This window comes from Salminus brasiliensis, chromosome 14 (genome assembly GCF_030463535.1).
Source record: "Salminus brasiliensis chromosome 14, fSalBra1.hap2, whole genome shotgun sequence".
In the NCBI taxonomy this organism is placed as follows: domain Eukaryota; kingdom Metazoa; phylum Chordata; class Actinopteri; order Characiformes; family Bryconidae; genus Salminus; species Salminus brasiliensis.
Genome location: NC_132891.1, coordinates 8,411,966 through 8,432,150, shown reverse-complemented (window position 1 = coordinate 8,432,150; position 20,185 = coordinate 8,411,966). Strand labels below are relative to the sequence as shown.

Sequence of the window (20,185 nt, the reverse complement as noted above, 5' to 3'; positions counted from 1 at the left end):
CGCAGATGGTGTGACTTCCCTTCACTGGAGTGAGAGTGCGAGAGTGTATATGTGTATGTGTGTGTATATGTGTATGTGTGTGTGTGTCTCATAACTTCACACTTCAACATGAAGCAGCTCACCAGCTCATAGCGAGAACGGCTTGTGTTTAATTTAGGTACCTTTGAGAGAAGAAAAAAAAATCCCGCACCAGGCAGAGTTGTGAGTGCAGATCGTAACGTGTCATTGCTAATTTTACGCATTTGCTCAGAAACGGCGTGTGAACAGGACATTTGTGTAAAATATGAAGAGGATGTGGTCAGGGCTCAGCGTTAGAAAGAAGTGAACAATGTTTACTGCGGCTATTTTCTGGCAGTTTCTTTTTTCTCTCTCTCTCTGTCTCTCTGTCTCTCTGTCTCTCTCTCTCTCTCTCTCTCTCTTTGAGTTGACAGTTGTTGCACAAGCAAACACGGCTTGGTTGGAGCCTGTCTCCGCAGGACTCTGTGGCGACAAGCAACTTACTCATACATTCAGGTGTCATCGTCTCCTTGTTGAACGGACGCTGTTGTATCAGTGTTTCGCACCAGCTTACCCTCGAGTGTTTCTCCAGATCCTGGAATCTAAGGGGTTCGCTAATTAGACATACAGTACAAATGATCTTTCACAAGCTTGGTAACTTAGCAGGAGTAATTACACGCTAGAACATTATTCTTGGATAATTTCCAGAAAAATGCTGCTTTGAGATCAGACGTCTCCCCACACAGCTCCCCCACCCCATCCCGCTCTCTCTCTCTCCCTCTCTCTCTGTAAGATTATCAGTGAGTTTGTCATGGAGACTGCGAGGCTGATAAAGGATTTAATGACTTCCCTCTCGCATGGTCATTATTTAACTGTCCTTTTTTAACTTCAGGCAATTCATTCCCAGAGGCAGCCCAAAGGAGAGGGAGTGCACTGGCTCTGGTTTGATGTGCGCTGCGTTCGGCGTAGTAGAGGCTGATCAGAGAGCATGCTGGGAGATCGGTCGGTTGAAAGGACGACTGGCTAGATTTTTTTTCATGGTGGCTGGATGGGGAGGTCTGAGCGCTGTAAATCATTAGTTAAATGGGGATTGAGCGACAGTAGCCACACAGTGGACTCTGCGAATGAAGCTCCGTCGGTGTTAGGCGTAGCTCCAGCAGTTGCACCGAATGACTCATGTTTTGCCTTTTCCCCTATTTGCAACAGTGACGCGAGCACACCATCGGCCTCATAAGAAAGCCTCGTAATTACATTTCCATCCCCCCCGTTTTTATCTTCACAAAAACGTCAGTTGCCCTTTATACTGTGTGAACAGTTCATGGTGAATGGACGTGTGAAGTTTTCCCTCCTACAAAGTTACTTACGAGGTTTTCTTACAATGGCAACGATTTATTGATAGGGCACGAATGAGCCCTGACTATCACCCAAGTCAGCGCTTAAAGTAGACAAACTCTCCATTTTACTTCAAAAAGACACTAATTCAGATTTACACAGGCGTCCGGCTCAAACCTGAGATCTCCAGTGCTGCTCCTGGAGAGCCACCCCATCCAACACACCTTACTCAAAGTGTCAAGAACGTTTTGAAAGATGATGCTTTAGAAAACTGGAATATTAGAGGCATACCACATTATCTGTTAAACATGGTGGAAGCACTGTTATGGCCTGAGCAAGTTTAGCTGCCTATGATTATTAATGATGTGAATGCAGAATCAATTCTAATGTGTATAAAGCTTTAAATTCTGTTAAATTCTGCACAGATTCTGTCAAATGCTGCAAAACTGATAGAAAGGCCCTGTACAGGATAGACTGATAATGACCCAAAAGCAACCTAAGAGCTTCTTAAGGCAAAGAAATGGAAGATTCTTAAAAGGCAGAGTCATTCACTTGACCTCAACCCAATTGAGCATGAATAAGCACTGTTTAATGTTTAAAAGGTTAGAAGTTGTCTTGCTCTCCATTTTTTATAATGTTGAGGTCTGTCTGTTGTAAGTAAGAAGGTTTGCAGATACTCTAGCTATAATTCCTAAATGAAGTATGAAACTAGACTGAAGTAGTGGAAGGAAATTGTTCAACGCCTGCCACACTCTATCTAGAGAGGCCTCACCATGCTCTTTACAATGCTTAGATTATTATTTTTAGCTAATAATCCTGAAAACTAGGCCACTTCCTGTGGCCCTGAGCCACCCTTTACATTGGGTGAGCATTTCATGATGAATGGACTGACATACATTAAACACGCTTTTTCCTTCTCTGGTAAACAAAGTTTATCAGGTTTTGTTACAACAGCAACAGTATGCACTCGTGTGTGTGTGTGTGTGTGTGTGTGTGTGTGTGTGTGGATGCATGTCCATCACCCACAGCATTTTGTTCTAGGGGTTTCTTCTCCGTACACACTCGTCTCAACCTTCACAGTGCTGAGGGCCAAGGGCAGACACTGGTGACGTGTCCTTGCCTGTCACTATTCCTCAGCAGGCCAGGCTTGGTGAACAGGGAGCCTCTCATGAAACCAATCACTGCTGATGCACTCAGCACTGCTGCAGAGGTTACGGCAGGGCCTTCGCTTTTATTCTTCCACCTTTTTTTTAATAAAACACCACTTACTGGCTACCAAAGGCCCAGCTTTCTCTGTATAGCCTGAGGACAAATTAATATTTCAACCACTTGGGGATTGGGGGAAAAGCCAGGGCGCACATTCTTGTCAGCATTTTTTACCCTCTTCTTTATCATTTCTCTCCTTTTTTTTTAAACTCTTCCTTCCGCTCCTCCTGTCTTGTCTTGGCTCAGCACATCCGCCGCATACCTACGTTAAAGAACCGATCGAGAGGTCGCGCTATTTGAACTGATCTGATTGGCTGTCACCTCCAATCTGACAGCCGGAGCAGATGTTCCTTTCGGGCATGCTCAGTGGCGCCGAGTGCCGTCGAGTGCCGTCCGTTGTCAGGCCAACAAGGACAAGTGGCGATGAGAGGGAGGAGGGGGGAGGGTCCGTCTGAACCTGCCACTTTCCCTCAGCATTAGCGTGCGCCGTAATGACCAGTTAAGAGGCAGGCCCTCAAATGGATTGTGACAAGGGCCGCAGAAAAAGGAGTCTTTTTCCCTCATTCCTCCCGCCTCTCAATCACCGTTTAAACGCCTTGACGGCTTGACATAATTCTGCAATAATTATCACTCCCAGTCCTCTCCTCGGTCCGGACACAAGTCAGATTGGATCTCATCACAGGGTAATAATGCTGACCAACAATAACTCTGTTGTCTCTCTCTCTCCTCAGGAAATGGGCAGCAGGCTCAGGCAGGCCGGTTTAATCCGGTTCAAGTGAAGCAAGAGCCAATGGACGGCACCTCCGGGGCCTCCCAGGAGTCCATGCAAGAGCATAGCCTTGACCTGAGCAAGAAAGACCACAGGTACAAGCCCCAAGCATTAGAGCACCCCTCCCACCACCCAGGCAGCTGTGCTGTGATTTATCTCAGGAATAATACCGTATTGTGTTAATTAGCGTGAGTGCTCTTGTTAAAACCCCCACCCTCACAAGGTGGGTCTGCAAAGTGGTCAAGGAGGAGATTTACACACTGTCCCTTTGAGGAGATCTGTCACAACTGTAAAGATTTCCTCAAAATATTTTCTTTCTAAAACACACGTCAAAGAAGAAACACTGTCGACTCTCCGTTCTTTATATGTGGTTATTTGATTAAAGGCTGCAGAGCGCTGAGCTTCACCTAAACCCTGATATTTAGCGCATGGAGTTGTTTCTGTCTTATTTATGTGGTGCATTTCTGCCCAGTCACTTCATTGCATATTCACACAGTCTGAAATAAATAATAATATTTACTCTTCTCATGCAAATCTTGGCTAAACATTGTTCATTTTGCTCGTTCCAGTAATGAATCAAACGGACACCCTGCACCGGCGAATACATCTCTTTTATCCTCACTTATGAATAAGGTAAGATCCATCCATCAAGAGCTTTTCATCCCAAGACAAATTAGCAGCACGCAGAGGGGGCTGTTTGTTTTTTAATGTTTCACCGCTAATAAGATGAGTTTGTATCATTTAAATTTTCCAGCCATTTTTCATACAGTGTAATTTCAGCCCACCGCTCACAAATTAATATAATGAAGCAAGAGCTGGGTGCCATGCCAGATATATAGAGATGTTTGTTTTTTGATGAGCTGTTTTGAACTCTGCACACATTTTTTTCCCTCCCTCCTCCTCCTCCTCCTCCTTTCTGCTTTTTCTCTTCCATCCGCTCTATCTTTATTTATGGAGTTTGTAAATTATTTGATTAAAAAGTCAGCAGGGAGAAAAAAGAGCGACTGTCACCCTCATTTTTTAAAAAGACTAAACGTTAAGAGGCGAATATTTAAATGTTGTGTGTTTTTGTGGAGATTAAAATGGACATTGTTTTAATCATACATCTTTTCCTGACTAATACAAATGCTGCGGAGTGTGAGTTCCATTACCTTGATGATTTAAAGAGGGATCAGACTGTGTTTTTCCTCGGGGCTCAGCACTGCTCAGCTCTTTCTTTCTCGCTCGCTCTCACTCTCGCGCTCTCTCTCGTACGCGTTCTTTGGCTGAATGTAACGATGCCCTGGGCACATTCATGGGCTTTGGCAGCGAGCAGCCTGTGAGCTCTGGTGGGGGACTGATTCTGTGTAAACGTCCTAAAGCCCCCCTCCCCAAACTCCCGGGTGTCTGTCTATAGGGCTCCTGTTCCGACCCAGCGCTTCGCATAAAGCACGCCCAGACGCACACAAAGGACACTTGGCGTGTGCTCAAGTGGGGGCTGATTGTGTTTGTAAACTGTGAGGCAGCACTCGCCTGAGTGCGAGTGGCGCGCACATGTGCATGTGTGTGTGCGCCTGTGTGTGACGGCTTGTTCGCTGTGTGCGCAGATGACGCACGTGAACCCGAGCTTCTTCAGCGCTCTGAACCTGAAGTCGGAGCTGGAAGGGGGCCAAGCAGCGGAGAATTCCGAGGCAGCCCAGTATCTCAGCAGGCTGATAAAGAGGCCCGCTCCAGAGAAGCCCACCGAGCTGTGGAAGACCTACCTGCGCAGGTATGTCACACCACACATGCACTCTCACTCCATGCACTGTGTGTGTAACTTCCACATGATTAAAAATGTGTCAATACAGACAGGTTCGTGGTTCAGGTTACGTAGCTTTGCGGTTGCTGTGTTCATGTAATGGAAAGAAACAATAGGGAAAGAAAAGAAAGAAAAGGCCATTGCCCAGTAGTACAAGCAAATTCACCCTCCACACTTAACCCATCCATGATAGAAAAACACACACGACTGACCAGGGGAACCCGGAACGTGGGACAGCTACCTCAGTGGCTGGGGTGCAATTGGGTGTTAGTCATCGAGGCCAATTACTCTAAGAACATCCGACTCTAGGGAAGGAAAAACACCTTTTCTTAATATAATATAAAATAAAACGTCTGAACAGAATATGTTACAATTATATTCCTTAACTTCAGTTTTTAAAAAGGAGAGTATCACGTATCAGTATCACAATAGCAATTAACAAACCATATATCATACAGCTCTACTCACACTGCACACCAGCAATCTCATCTACTCAATGTTTACCATGCAGCGGTGTCCAGCACCAGTTCTGGAAGGCCTTTCAGGACTAGAACTGTGTAGAGCCCTGATGGGGTCTGACATTTCCATGCATCTCCTTGCTTTTTTCCCACAGTGTCGTGTTGAGGACCTGTTGTGTTCCAGTCCATTATTCTTCCCTGCCTTTATGATTCCCGCTGTTAGTTAAGGCAGCTCCTGTGCTTTGTCATTGTCACTTTTTTAATGTCTCCTTTAGTTCGTCATTGCCCTGTGCAGTGTTTGTACCTGGTTAAGTATGTAGAAATACAGAACTTGGCCAGGACAAGAGATATTTTGTGTTTAGTTTCAAAGCACAGACGAAATGTCAGAGCAGCCTCTGGTCCAAGCACAGTGTTATTGCATTACTTACTGATTGCTCAATTAAATTCAATTTCTCAATTAAAAATAGCATTGATTAAAATGTACCTTCTTGATGAATCTGCAATGATTAGTTGCATCAATTTGCATGATGATAATTCATATTTGACTGTCGCTCTTACAGTAAGAAATACAGCCACAGATTCATTTATATTCATGTAAAAAAAAAAAAAAAACGTCTTACTGGTTTCATCTTTTGTGCTGGTGTAATGTATCTTGGAGCTTTCGAAGGTGCACTGTTTTTGTGAAAATGCAGTTTTCTGTTATCTGTAGATTAATAGTGCTATTAATAATGACATCCCAGCTTTGCTCACATTCAAATGAACCAGACCTGAACTAAAGGAAAAGGGTTTGACAATAACCACTGAACCATAGCTGTGTATTGTGTCTATATTTTTCTCTCTTTCTCACTTATATGTCATATCTGCCTTTTCACACCTGGTGTAGATATGATACTGATGAAGTTTGTGACGGCCAGTGTGACTTCCTGCACAAGGTGCACTTTCATTGCCTTGTGGAGGACTGCGGCGCTCTCTTCAGCACTGTGGATGGAGCAATCAAACATGCCAAGTGAGCTCACTTTTATTCTCATCCATGCTGGAAAAGAAATGGCCTTCTGTTAGTTGAACAATTTTGTGTATTTGTGTTCACCCTCTCATATCTGTGCCATTATCCTAAGGTAATGTTAATGATGTGCTATGTTTAGCAGCTATAGCTTGGCCTTGTGTGTGGATGTAATTGGGTGTAATGATGTCTCTCTGTCTCCTATTAGCTTCCACTTCAGAGCCAACCTAAAGGTTAAACCGGAGCCCTCTTTCAATGAGGGCAAGGACTCCAACGAGGGCGCCCCCAATCAGCTGCATGCCCCCATGTCTATGGCCAGCTCTCCCCCCATTGAGGTGCCCAGTGTGGCTGCGTCAGGGGGCTACGGCTCATCCCCCTCCCTGCTGGCCTGGAAGCAGCTCACTGGCTCCATCCCGCAGCTCCCTGCCACCATGCCCAACATGCCTGCCACCTCCCCGCTGGCCACCACCTCACTGGAGAACGCCAAGCCACAGGTCAAACCTGGATTCCTGCAGTTCCAGGACAAGTGAGTGCAGCTGAGGAGGAGACATCTCTGTTTTAGGAGAATGTGATGAGCGCTGCTTGCATTTACTAGCATTTATTAGACATTTAGTTTGTTAGGGTTGTACAAGGCTAATGGAGGCATACCTCAGTTAGCACTCACATCTATAAAAATGGACAAAAGCATAGACAAATTCATGGCTTTCCTCCATGAGCTGGTTGTGTTTAAGCTTCAAGTTTCATTACCTGTCTCTGATATCATTACACAGTACTATTAGAAAATTGAAGAGCCAAGTTCTGATGAACTGTCATGTTAAATTGCTGCTTCAATGCTTTTATCTTTATCTTTCCTCACCCAGTGACCCTTGTCTGGCCACTGACTGCAAATACTCCAACAAATTCCACTTCCACTGTCTGTTTGGCAACTGCAAATACGTGTGCAAGACCTCCGGGAAGGCTGAGTCGCATTGCCTGGACCACATCAACCCCAACAACAGCCTGGTGAACGTGCGAGACCAGTTTTCCTACTACTCCCTGCAGTGTCTCTGTCCCAACCAGGTGAGCTCTTGAGCTCGGGCCTAGCAGTGCCACAGCAGCAGCCTGCAATGCTTTAAAACTGCACAAGTGTTTGCACTCAGATATCAAAGAAAATACATACATGAGGGCAACGAAAAGGAAAGCAGATGCAATTGTATAATTCAAAGGAGATGTTTATGTGATCTGGTTAACTCATGGTTAAAGAATTAGGATGAAAAATACTTAAATGCTCTAAAGCGGGGAGGGGAAAAAAAGGTCTAGGCTTTTCATCAAAAATGTCATCATTAATAGAACAAAGCACTTCTCTTCTTTCTCATGCCCTTATTTGGAGCCAAACCTGTTTAAATGCATTCATTTATGCGCCCCGTCCCCCCACTCTCCTAAACCGCCCCCCCACCTCCTTCTCTCCTGAGCAGAGTAGATCCTGTTTGTCGGCTCCTGAGGGAGATGCCTCTCGGCAAACAGATGGTGGTTTGGAAGCAGGTTACAATGCAGGAGGGGAATGCTCTTACCTAAATAAGTCGGCGACAGGCCGTGTGAAGCATGGGAGTCTCCGAGTGAGCTTAACAAGAAGCTTTTGGCGGGGTCATTGGCCGGCCCTGGAGCCTAAAATTTCAAGCTGAGCTGGTCAGTTAGACGGCCCTTGTAATGTGGCCTGAAAAAGAGGAAAGAGAAGGATTTAATGAGGGGGTATAACCTACTTCCTGTTCTCTCAGAGGGGTGCGCTGACAGCTTCACAGAACAGTTGTCATTGCTAATTTTTGCCTTAAAAGATGGTCAGTTCAGTAATCTCTACAAATGAATGCAAGGATTAATAATTGGCTAGGATAAAGAAGACCTTTAACCTTGTCTCACTTAACATCTTGTCAACGATACATTCACAGACTTTTGGCAGTGTTCCCTTTAAAATATCATCATTAGAGTAGCTGGGGTGGTATAAAAGGATCAGCACTTTCAGGAAATAGAGCTTTGGAGTGTTTTTGTCAGTTTGTAAAACACAAGCACCATGCTGGCTTTGTTGTTGGATGCACCAGATAGTTCAGAAGGCAGTGTGGGTTGCTAAGGACATAATATTAATGTTGATTTCAGGATTTTTATTAATCAAAGCAGAATCAAAGGTGACATATATACCTTTTCACTGGTTTACTTACCCTACATTTAGTGTAGTTTGTGACATGCATATGAAAACATACACATTTTTGTTCTAGATCATTTTCGAATGTACACTTTTTGCTTTAGATGTGCCTAGTCTGCTCTCTAGAAATGACTCGAGGACATCTCTTGTTTGTATCTTGCTTTTCAGCACTGTGAGTTCAGGATGAGGGGCCATTACCACTGCCTGAGACCTGGCTGCTTCTTCGTCACCAACATCACTACCAAACTGCCCTGGCACATCAAGAAGCACGAGAAAGCTGAGAGACGCGCGGCCAACGGCTTTAAATACTTCACCAAGAGAGAGGAGTGTGGCCGGCTCGGTAGGTGTAAAATTTATAAAATATGAACCTGGAGAAACTTTGGAAATGTGAATGAAATCAGAAAAATCTGACAAAAGATATTTGCTGCTTTAAGCTGTGGTCATTGTATTCCATCACGTATTTGGGACTAAAAAAAAAAAAAAGGAAAAAAGAACGTAGCGTAAGATCACAGCTTTGGTCTCCTACACACCTCATTATTTCAGTCATTGTCTTCTCATTAAAGATCAATATTTCCAGACACCCTCTCTTTATCTGAGCCCCCACTTCATTCCAGAAGTGCAGTCACAGACAGCGGCGGAGCAGGATGGAGGACAGAAGGTGTGAAATCAGATCAGTGATGATGTAACAGTAATTCCGCATCAATAGGGTTGCCCGCTGTGAACACACTGTTTCCACACACTCCAGCAGGCAGAGGAAAAGTGCTGTTCCCTCCACTGACACGCTAATTGTCACACCATCGCAGCGCAATGCACATGGCACGAAAGCAGCGTGCCTCGCACCTTTTCACTGAATTCTGCAGAGCTATCCCAGAAGCTGTTATCCCATTAGTATCAGCGCACTGATGTAGTCTTCTTTGGACGTCTTGTAGTAACTAACACGGTAAAGTCAAAGTACCACAATCAAATCCCCGGCTAAGCCCGGAATGTATTTCATAACAAATATTTCAGGCTGTGTTAAGAATCGGGTGCGGCAAATCGTAAAGCCGGGGATGTTTCATCTAGATTAAAATCAGCCCAAGAAAAATGGTGCCTGCCTTTTTGTCATACATTAATACTCCAGTATTTATAGTAAGCAATCAAACGGAGGCTGTTTTCTTGGGTATATTTAACCTGTCAGGAATGAGCAATTACACATGTTTGTTAATTACTGTGCCTGTCTAGCTTGGTCTGTTTGTGTTGCTCTTTTTCAAGCCTCGATCATCATCACACAGGCAAATTGAAAGGTTTTTTTTCTCTCTCTCTCTCACTCTTTCTCCCCCCTCCTCCTCTCCTCTGCGGAGAAGGAAAAGAGAAACTTTGCGGTAGAGAGGAAACTAAGCCAAAAGTGACACCAAACTCCCCTGGTTTGTGTAGCATCTCAATTCCCCACAGCATCATTGTTTAGCAGGTCAAAAAAAGCAGCGTGTCACAAAAGCAAGCGGCAGAGTCATAAAAAATTGATGGTTCAGCTGGTCTGGGAGAGTTGTATCCATGGCAGCACCATTAAACACAGCGCCGGTGATGATGTTACCAGGATGCAGTGGCACAAAGAGCCTTGATATTTTAGCATGTCATTCTTATTTGCTCAACTCCCTCTGTTTAAAGTATATCTCCCGTGTGTACAAAAGCAATCTGACGACAAGCGGCTTGTTGTGCCGTGCCATTGATGCCATGGTAACGGACAAGTCGGCACCTGCCCTCGCATGTTACTCATTCAATTATTATTTTTTTGCCTGCATTATTCACAATAAAATTAATACTAGCTTCCTACATTATTTGATTAGCTCACAAAAGCAGTCGTTTAATTTGAAAACATATAGCAATTAAAATCTGTAGGGCTTCCGTATTAAAAAAGGAGAGGAAAAAAATAGGGAGGACTGAATAGATACAATAACAACAGATAGGTTGTGAAAAATGAATTTAATATGGAAATAATTGTGTGTTTACTTTGGTTTGCAGGGTTGTGCATTATTGCCTCTCCAAATGCAGAATGTATTTATGTAAATTCCAAATTGAATAAAAGATGTCATTGTAATAAAGAGCACCACAGGTCCAATCTTCAAAAGCTCCACTTTCTCAGTGTGACACTCTGGAGAAAGTAATAAGGACTGGACTCATCTGCTGCGGCTTTCTGAACGCTCATCATCACCTTATTGAGAATCGGTGCTGGATGTGGGGTCTGAAGCGGGGAGGGGGGAGGGATTTTGGCTGTTGTTGGGCTTTGCTAATAGGAAGTAATGCTTTTCTCCCTGTCGCGCAGGCTGCAAGTACAACCAGGTGAACAGCCACTTCCACTGCATCCGTGAGGGCTGCATGTTCTCCTTCCTGCTGAAGCACCAGATGACCTCCCACGCCCGCAAACATATGAGGAGGATGCTGGGGAAGAACTTTGACCGAGTTCCATCTCAGGTGTGAAAATATACTGACAAAAAAGCAAAGTCTGTACTGTCCTGCTTGGAGACATTCATGACCTTTTCTGCATGGCATTTGAGTGGAGAGGCTTTGTACAGTGCAAAACTGCTTTGCTGAAGAGGAAGCAAGCAAGAGACTGATTGAGGCATTTGATAAGTTGCAGTTCCTTATCATGCACTGACAATTGCTTTGCAAAAAGTCTTCAATGAAGCTGACTATAAAATCCAACAACAGCTGCTGGTCAGTGTGTTTGTTTGCACTGTTTTTCTCTGTACTGTTCCTTGAGACTCAGTGCTGGGTTTGCTGTGTCGTAGGTCGTAGCTCATGGCCATTCATCAGAGGAGATGCAGCACATGGCCGGCCTGGCCTCGCCTGGCGCCATGGCTGGCCACCCAGGCCTGAACTCTAGCTTCTCAAGCATGATGGAGGATAATGATGACTACATGGACTACATGGGTGGAGGAAGCCCTCTAGGTCTTTCCTCAGAGTCCTCTACCCAGGACCGCAGCTGCACCAGCACCCCAGTGGGCAACGACAGCTCCCCTGCAGGTGAGGAGCTTTCTCCATCATTGTCATCATCACCAATCTTTAGCTTTAGCTTCACATTACAAAAGAGAGGTTTATCCAGAGGTTTAGCATTGCAGTACGAGAATTGCAGTAATGGAAATGAACAGAAAGCTAAGGGTTGGCCTCTACTGAGAAGTGATATACCATTACAAACTAGGAGTGTGTGATACAACCATAATATTGGCTAAAATATTGGTCCAGCATTGAAATCATAGATAATAATTACAGCTGAAAACTTGCACTAACACTGACACAGATACATTCAATATTGGTGGGCATGTCTGTCTACTTTAAACACACTGAAATGAACAGGATAGTGGATAACATTACAGCCCTACACCACAACACTGAAGTTTGATTCCATTTTCAGCCAGAAACTTGTCCTACAAGACTCCTAATGGAAGTCATATATGGATTGTAGGGAATTTTTAAGATGCATAAACGTAAAATTAGCAATTACTGTTTACTAGTACCAGCCAATCACTATCACTGCTTCCCTGTTAGAAGCTTTATGTCACTAAGCTTTGAAATAAACATTCAAGTGTGTGTATGCCAGTTAATCAGCCTCACAGTGCAGATCCAACCGCACCACTGTGTGTTGAAATCCTTTGGGCCTTTTGCCCCTAAAGAGAAGTGGTGATTTAAAAAAAAAAGAAAAAAAGAAAAGAGCTGCCTCCACTGTACTTTTCCACTGATGCTCAGCCTGCTTGTAGTTGTGTCTCATAAACGCAACAACTTGTCCATGAAGCATCAGAGCCGGCAAATGTTTTCCACAGTAATGACACTTATCAAATTATGGAGCAGTAAATTTATTATATAGTCCTCCACGCACCCTCCTCACATTAATGCCATCCCTGTGGCAACTCCATAACAGAGGCACGGCACTCATAATCTCCACCTACACCATGCACTGGATGTCATTCTGGGACAAGCACACATTCTCTCTGGGCTTAAATCTGGGCTTCTTGCTGTTTAAATCTAGGCTTTCCTGCACTGGAATGATTTCAGTGTTTCTCACTGTTTGGTTTCAAAATAGTATCTTCCATTCTCATCACTGTTGCTTTTGGCTGTTTGATTTTTTTACTTTGTTTTGGTCATTTGGCTTTTGGTATTTCATTATTTGATCTCTTCCCTTTCTGCTTCCCATTCCCTGTGTGTGTGTGTGTGTGTGTGTGTGTGAATGTGTGTGTGTTTGTATGTGTATGTACCTGTCTGTCTCTCTGTCTCTTCTCCACCCCCACCCTCCACTCCTCCTTGGCACCTTGTCTCTATAGGACCAGGCTGTCAGGTCCCTCATCCTCTTACTTCCACTCCCTCTGCTGAAACTCCTCCCACTTCTCAATCTGCACCTCCTGCTCCTGCTCCTCCTCCACCTCCTCCTCAACCCCTGCCTCAGGCTCCGCTCCAGTCCCAGCCTCCATCTTTCCCTCCAACTCTCCTGCGGCCTCCTCTTCCCTCGCTCCCATACCTCCTCTCTCCATCCTGTGTCTCATACTCTCTGCTCAGCGCCTCTCTTGGAGCCACTCGGAGTGTTGTCATGCCAACCAACACACCAGCTTTCAGCCCCATCATTGCCACTCCGTCTCCGGTTAAAAATGACGTCCCTATAGTGCAGGACGCTGCAGGTACCTATTCCACCTCCGACAGAACTCTGCAGCTTTAGAATAGACTGGCTTGGGCCAAACCTGTCTGTTAACTACCAAACCATGTAACATAGCTCAGTAGCATTAGTCCAACATGTAGTTATGTACTGAAAAGCATTTTTATTTATTATAAATTATGTAATGCCGTCCACTATTTCATCGTCTCTGTCATAAGAAAACCTCACTTTCCTGAAATGGGAACCCATAAACTTTATGGAAGTCCTAATGGTAGATTTGGGCCGTTTCTGCTTCTCACTAAATGTTCACAGAAATTAAAGGGTAGCTTGTATTTTCAAAGCATCCTAATTGTGCCAGGGTTTTATGGAGGCCCCACTCCTCTGGACAGGGATCATGGCATTAGCTGTGACCTCAAGCTGCTCACTAAAGCATGCCATCTGCACAAACACACAGAGAGAGGAACTTGTAGACTTGTCTTTACACCTTTACAAACACACAGCATAGTCTCATAGTAAAATAAGAATGTCACTGTTGCAAGAAAACCTCGTCACTCCAAAATAGCAACTCTGACTTTCTTTCAAGCATTACTGACATCTATTAATGTGAGAAAGGTGCAAGAAACAAAATTCACTCAGTGTAACAATGCAGCATTTTCAAACGCTGTTGATCAGGTTTTCTTATGACACCGATGATATCTTCACTGGCAAGCAAGAAAATCATATCTCCAAAATTGCAGCTTTACAGGAGGAAAAAAACTTGGAAGTCAATGGAAGTTAAAGTAAAAATATTATTTATGTCATTTTGAAGTATTTCAATTGGTCCATTCCTCCACTTCAGAAAATGTTCTTGCTTAACAGTGACGATATTCTCTTAGATCTTAGTACTGAGTAGTGCTTTAGGTACAAGTAGAAAGAGCATGTGCTTTTAGTCTCGACTACAGTCGGCCCGTCTGTGTTCGTTCCACCTCAACAGTGGTTTTATTTATAGTAGTTTCATAGCCTCCTCTGTACAGCATGCCTCATATCTCACTTCTCTCTCTTCTCTTTCCCATCTTTAGGGAACACCATCTCCATCCCCACGGCAGCAGGCGCCAAGAAGCGTTTCTGGATCATCGAGGACATGTCGCCCTTTGGCAAGCGTCGTAAGACGGCCTCGTCTCGCAAGATGCTGGATGAGGGCATGATGCTGGAGGGCTTCCGCCGCTACGACCTGTATGAGGACTGCAAGGACACAGCATGCCAGTTCTCACTGAAGGTCACTCATTACCACTGCACGCGCGAGAACTGCGGCTACAAGTTCTGCGGCCGCACACATATGTACAAGCACGCACAGCACCACGACCGCGTGGACAACCTGGTCCTGGACGACTTCAAGCGCTTCAAGTCGTCGCTCAGCTGTGGCTTCGCCGACTGCCAATTCTCGGGCAACAGCACACACTTCCACTGCCTGCGCTGCGGCTTCCGCTGCACGGACAGCACCAAGGTGACGGCGCACCGAAAGCACCACGGCAAGCAGGACGTGATCAGCGCCGCCGGCTTCTGCCAGTTCAGCTCCAGCGCTGACTGCGAGGTGGCCGACTGCAAATACAAGCTCAAGTGCTCACACTTCCACTGCACCTACCCTGAGTGCAAGCATACGGTGGTTGGGATGTCCCAGATGGACTCCCATAAACGCAAGCACGAGAAGCAAGAAAGAGGCGAGCCGCCCTCCGTCTCGCCCCACCAAGAAAGCCACCACCCAATGGGGCTTGTCCTGCCTCCTTCCTCCATTAATCTGCCCCCGACCTCACCTGCAATGGCCCAGGGGCTGCCCCACAACAGTGGGCCGACTATGTACCTTCCTCCAGCCCCTGGCGAGTACCCTGAGCACCATCGCCCCATGGTCAATCTAGACAGCTCCCTGAACCTGGGCACAGACACCAGCAGCTCGCTCTTATTCCTCAAGAACGCGTCCGGCTTGGGCCTGGCCGACTCCCTGGACCTCAGCAAGAAGTTCCAGCGGGACACCCTGGTTGCCGCCGCCACCACCAGGGCCACACCCATGGCTCCCATCATGAGCCTGGGAAATCCCCGGGACGGCAACACCGGAATGTCCGTCGAGCCCGAGGACGAGCTGTCACCCGAGGAAGAGCCCACCGCGCACGAGGAAGAAGATGACGAAGACGAGGAGGAGGAGGAGCCAGAGGAAGAGCTGAACACAGACTCGTACGACGACTCCATGCCTGAGCCTGACGGAGAGAAAGACAACGGAGAGAGTTTCAGTGCTTCCATGAACCACGCCGACACGTCTCAACTGGACAAAGAGGAACCAGAGGCCGACCTGTGATCTGCTGTATAAGAACTCCAGCGCGAAGAAACGGTCCCAGTACGCTACGAACAAATCTCTGAGTTTCGAGTGGCCTCGTTTATCATGCTTAGGGACGCGGTGGATGACAAGAAAACAACAGTTACGCGAGAAAAGTGAAGGCCCAAAATGATTTATTATGATGTTTACACGATGACCAACATTATTAATTTAATTATGCATTAAAAAAATGAACAGAGAACTAGACAGACGAGGCCGTCTTTTACACATGGGTGGCAATGTAAACATTTTCCTACACATCAGTCTTTTTGTGTGTGCGTGCATGTTTGACTTTAATTTATTCTATTTCGTTTGTTACTTTTTTGTGTGTGGAAAAAAATAACAAGGAAAAAAACAAATCTATATATATGAATATCTATATACAGTAGATGTGTGTGGATGTTAATATACATTTTAAGGGCAGTCGTGGGACTGCAGAACCCTTGTATCAATTGAAAGAAATGGCACGCTTTAAATACAAGGGGGGAGTTTTTAGTTTTTTGGGTTTTTTTAACGAATGTGCTAAAACGACAGATTCAACAACATCCTGTATTTGTATTATTATTATTATTATTATTAATATTATAACTAGTGCAGGGGCCTGCCTCCATGCTTTGGCTTAAATGCTTTTCCGTTTAACACTTGATTCTTTTTTTTTTTTCTTTTTTTTTAATCCTTATTTTTCCATGATCACAGTTCTCATGTTAATGTTCTCTCATGGTCAGTTGTGTCATAGGCTCCATTCCATGTGGACAGTTCAGCTCCGTCTCTCCGGGACAAAACAGTGACCAGTGACTGCAAGCTATAGGCCATAAAACATCTATCTCAGTGAACGCGCCACACCAAAAGCTCTCACTCCATTTTTATTCTTTTCCTCCTTCTCTCTTTTCACATGTGGACCCTTTCAGCATTGCATATTGATAGTGCACTTTTGTATAGATGAATTTAGAATCTCCAGCCTCTATTTAAGACGTTTTGTTACCGTTGGCATCTCTGCATTATTATTATTATTATTGCTTCTTTCTTTTTGTTGTTGTTGTTGTTCTCGCTCTCGCTGTCGTCATTGCATTACAGTCCAATTGCACAGGCGTGACCAGTGGACGCTGGTGTTTGTCACTGCAGAAGAAACGGACCTGGGAGGGTGGCGAATACTTGCCGGTGCTGCTGTCCGGGGCGGGTGGCGGGGTGGGTTTGGGGTGTGAAAGGGAATCAACGACAGCTCCTTTGCTCTCTCTATGGACTAACACACGCACTCAAGTATCCATCAGACACCGAACAGAACATGTGTTCTCTGAACGTAGGGAAGATCTAGTAGCTTGTAGGTAATTTTGTTCTCTTCTTTCTTTCGATTGCAAATCGCATAGCATGAAAAACAGTTGTCGTGAGAAAATTTCACAGTGGGAGTCCACGGTTGAAGCTTCATTTTTTAGAAGCCTCGTATATCTGCTATTAAAGGAGAGACTTTCTCGGCTGAGGAACAGATTGAAGAAAAAAAAAAACAGAAGAAAGAAATGGAGGAGAACATCTCAGAGGGATCGCTGTAAGAGATGCTGAAGCTGTGCTCCGGAAGTGTGCGTGTTGGTTTGAACGATACAGACAGAAAACAAGGTTTCAGGCTTTGTTTTCTCTTTCTAAATGCTGTGGTTAAGCTCCAGTTCTGACAGTTTATTTAATATTTATGTGACCTTGCAAAGAGACGAAAAAAAAACAAAACATTTAGGGTGTTTTTGCACTTTTTAGATTCGTTTTTACCTTATGGAAATACAATGGCATATATCTTTTCACAGGGAAAATTGCTTTACAATGTTGTTTTGTTCACTTTGCTTTGATGCACAAATAATTGTCGGTGTGACGAAGACCTGTTGTTCTGTGTTTTATTTAAAAAGGTAAAAAAAGGACTGATTTTCTTTGCTTCCGAGATTGGATGATTTCAATATGAAACAGGCATGCCAGAACCTGGCCTGCCTAACGAGTAACACTAATGATGACTGTAATTTAAATGAATTCTATACAGAGGAAATTACTGCAGTGCTCCGCTCCAAATTACAAAGAAAAAAAAAAGAAGAAAAACAATGAATTTTGTTTGCCTGGCTTCAGCTGAAAATGAGCGAGTGTGTAGTGGGAAAAAAACTGAGGCAAGGAAATTACAATTAATTCTTTCTTAAACGCGGCTTTGAAAGAACTATCATAATATAGGTAATTAAATGTGTAGATGATTATCTTCCAAACTATTGTTCCAGGAGGGAAAAGGTTGTATAGTATTTTCTTCTGTAAAAAAAACTATATATGAACAAAATGCTCTTTGATTAAAAGCTTCCTTTAAAAAGAAAAGGTTAAAAAAGGAGAAATAAAGAATAAAAAGGTTAATTATTGAAATAACAAGAATAGTTTGCTCATGTGTGTGAATTTTTTTTATTATTATTATGATTATTATTATTATTATAAATCTCCTGGTTTCCCCTTAGAGGTAGCCAGTTTAGTGGTAAAGCAGATATTTAAATCTTCTCATTGTAGTTCTGAGAAACAGTGAAGCTCCATTTCTACCATCAACTTTTGCATTAGCGGATTCCTATTTTTTCAAGTTGTGCAACATACAAAAAAAAAGACAGTGACAATGTTGATCATCTGATATCTGGGTCATTTAATACGATCTTTCATTCTGTTCTGTTTGTCGTTTCTTTTCGTGTGACTTTATTTGTTTTGTTTTATTTTATTTTTTTTGGTTAATTTAATGGAGTTCATTTAACTTTGACTTGTATTCTGCTTCCAGCCTCTCTGACAGGCTCTCTGCTCTCAAGTGCAAGCCGGACTCACTCATGTCCACTCTGGTTGTTTCCTGACGACAAACAAAAAAACAAAAACAAACAAAAAAAAAAAAAAAAAAAAAGAGAGAAGAAAATGTTGAAATGGCTCTTTGGCTGGGAAGATAATACTGTGCACTTGAATACATTTTATGTGTGTAAAATAGACGGATTTGTAAAAAGTAAAGAAAAAAAATAAAGAAAATCTAATTATTATAACGCAGATGTGCTAAGCAGTGTTTCAGCTGATGGACTTGTGCTTGCTGTGTGTTGTGTAGAGCTGCTGGGTCATACAAGCCTTTCCCAGAATGCCTAGCGCTGCGCCAGAGTCGTTGAAGAGGGAATCGTTAGCATTAGTTCTGTTCATGTGAGTGGGATTTGTTTTGTAGTATTGTGTGGACCCCCGACAGGCCGTAAGGATGTTGCTGTATGGGGAATTTTCCTGTAGCACCTACGTTTGTCTTTAACTTCACAGGACGGACTCGGGTTAGAATTGACCAATTATTTCAAGAACCAGTCAGCCTGTGTATTAGTTTGAGGTGGGATGCTCTGTCCTGCTGCCTCTTTCCTTAACAGGGGGTCTTCATTTGACTGGACTTGAGTGTTTATACTGACAGAAAGTTCAGAAATATACTAGTTTGGTTTATGGGCTGATTTAGGCCACACTGTGTGAGCTTCATGATAAAGGACTAATATAAAAAATCAAACAATGGCTATTATATATTATATATATATATATATATATATATATATATATATATATATATATATATATATATATATATATATTATTGGTGCAACTAGCTAAACATGCTTCCTGTTCAACTCTGTGATCAGAACAACAGCCAAGAGTAACAGGAATTGCAGATTCCGGTGCAAATATGTAAAAGTTCATAGAAAAAAAAAGACATTTTACAGCAGTAGCCCAGCATCCCAAACATTCTGCTCTTCCAGAACAAAATGATAGCTTCCTCTAAAATCAGCAAAACGCATTTAAAGCAATTATCAACCAGGACTGATAAGATTCAGAAATCATCATGCGTTTGATAGTTTAAGTGTTCCTCAAAACATTCCTTCATTCCTGCTCATCCATAACTGGACCCAGAGCCTACCTGGAATCAATGGGCACAAGGCAGGGAAACCTGGCCAGGCCATCACAGGGTCACCTCAAAACATGGTAGTATAATGAATCAGTGAAGAACAGACGGAACTTTTCAGTGGAACTCTTGCTTTTTGGCAGCAGGATTTATTTATACCATTTGGTCACTACAGCAGGTCAGACACACTTGTCCAGCCAAACCCAACTCTTGTCTTCACCAGATTTCTGTATGGTCAGTATGAAACTCCCAAAATGCCAAATGGTGTACAGCTGTGTTGCTCTCACAGTGTACAAACAGCACACACACTTTTACACATACACTCAACAGAGGCCAAACAGCTACAAAGCAGCTGGAGAATCTGCAGAGACTCATGGCTGAGATTCAAAAGCTCCATGCGAGCTTGATTCAGTAAAATAAATCAGAGGTGAAGACCTCCAGGACAAATGAACTGCAGCTTCAGTTCCAAACAACAAACACAGGTGAAGAGCAGAAGATCCCCAAGCTGTGGCCTAAAACTCCACATGGACAGCTGTGGCAGTGGTGTCCATTACTGGGGTCAGATCATCATAACATGGTGTGCAGATCGTCTCAGGTGGGCCGTGCAGGT

The 20,185-nt window shown here is 43.9% G+C and overlaps 1 protein-coding gene across 2 annotated transcripts in view; it reads left to right on the top strand.

The window, feature by feature from the left end:
- Window positions 1-18,678, top strand: part of casz1 (castor zinc finger 1) — a 95,316-nt gene extending 76,638 nt beyond the window's left edge. Inside the window, exons 9-19 of one of the 2 annotated variants that reach the window (XM_072697000.1) lie at window positions 3,267-3,399; window positions 3,874-3,937; window positions 4,891-5,054; window positions 6,426-6,548; window positions 6,751-7,068; window positions 7,403-7,601; window positions 8,884-9,055; window positions 11,015-11,163; window positions 11,481-11,715; window positions 13,008-13,358; window positions 14,392-18,678. In XM_072697000.1, coding sequence (XP_072553101.1) covers window positions 3,267-3,399; window positions 3,874-3,937; window positions 4,891-5,054; window positions 6,426-6,548; window positions 6,751-7,068; window positions 7,403-7,601; window positions 8,884-9,055; window positions 11,015-11,163; window positions 11,481-11,715; window positions 13,008-13,358; window positions 14,392-15,659 — 3,176 coding nt within the window. In that variant the 3' untranslated portion in view covers window positions 15,660-18,678. The remainder of the gene's footprint in view (window positions 1-3,266; window positions 3,400-3,873; window positions 3,938-4,890; window positions 5,055-6,425; window positions 6,549-6,750; window positions 7,069-7,402; window positions 7,602-8,883; window positions 9,056-11,014; window positions 11,164-11,480; window positions 11,716-13,007; window positions 13,359-14,391) is intronic. The other variant, XM_072696999.1, reaches the window with a different exon arrangement.
- Window positions 18,679-20,185: the final 1,507 nt, after the last annotated feature.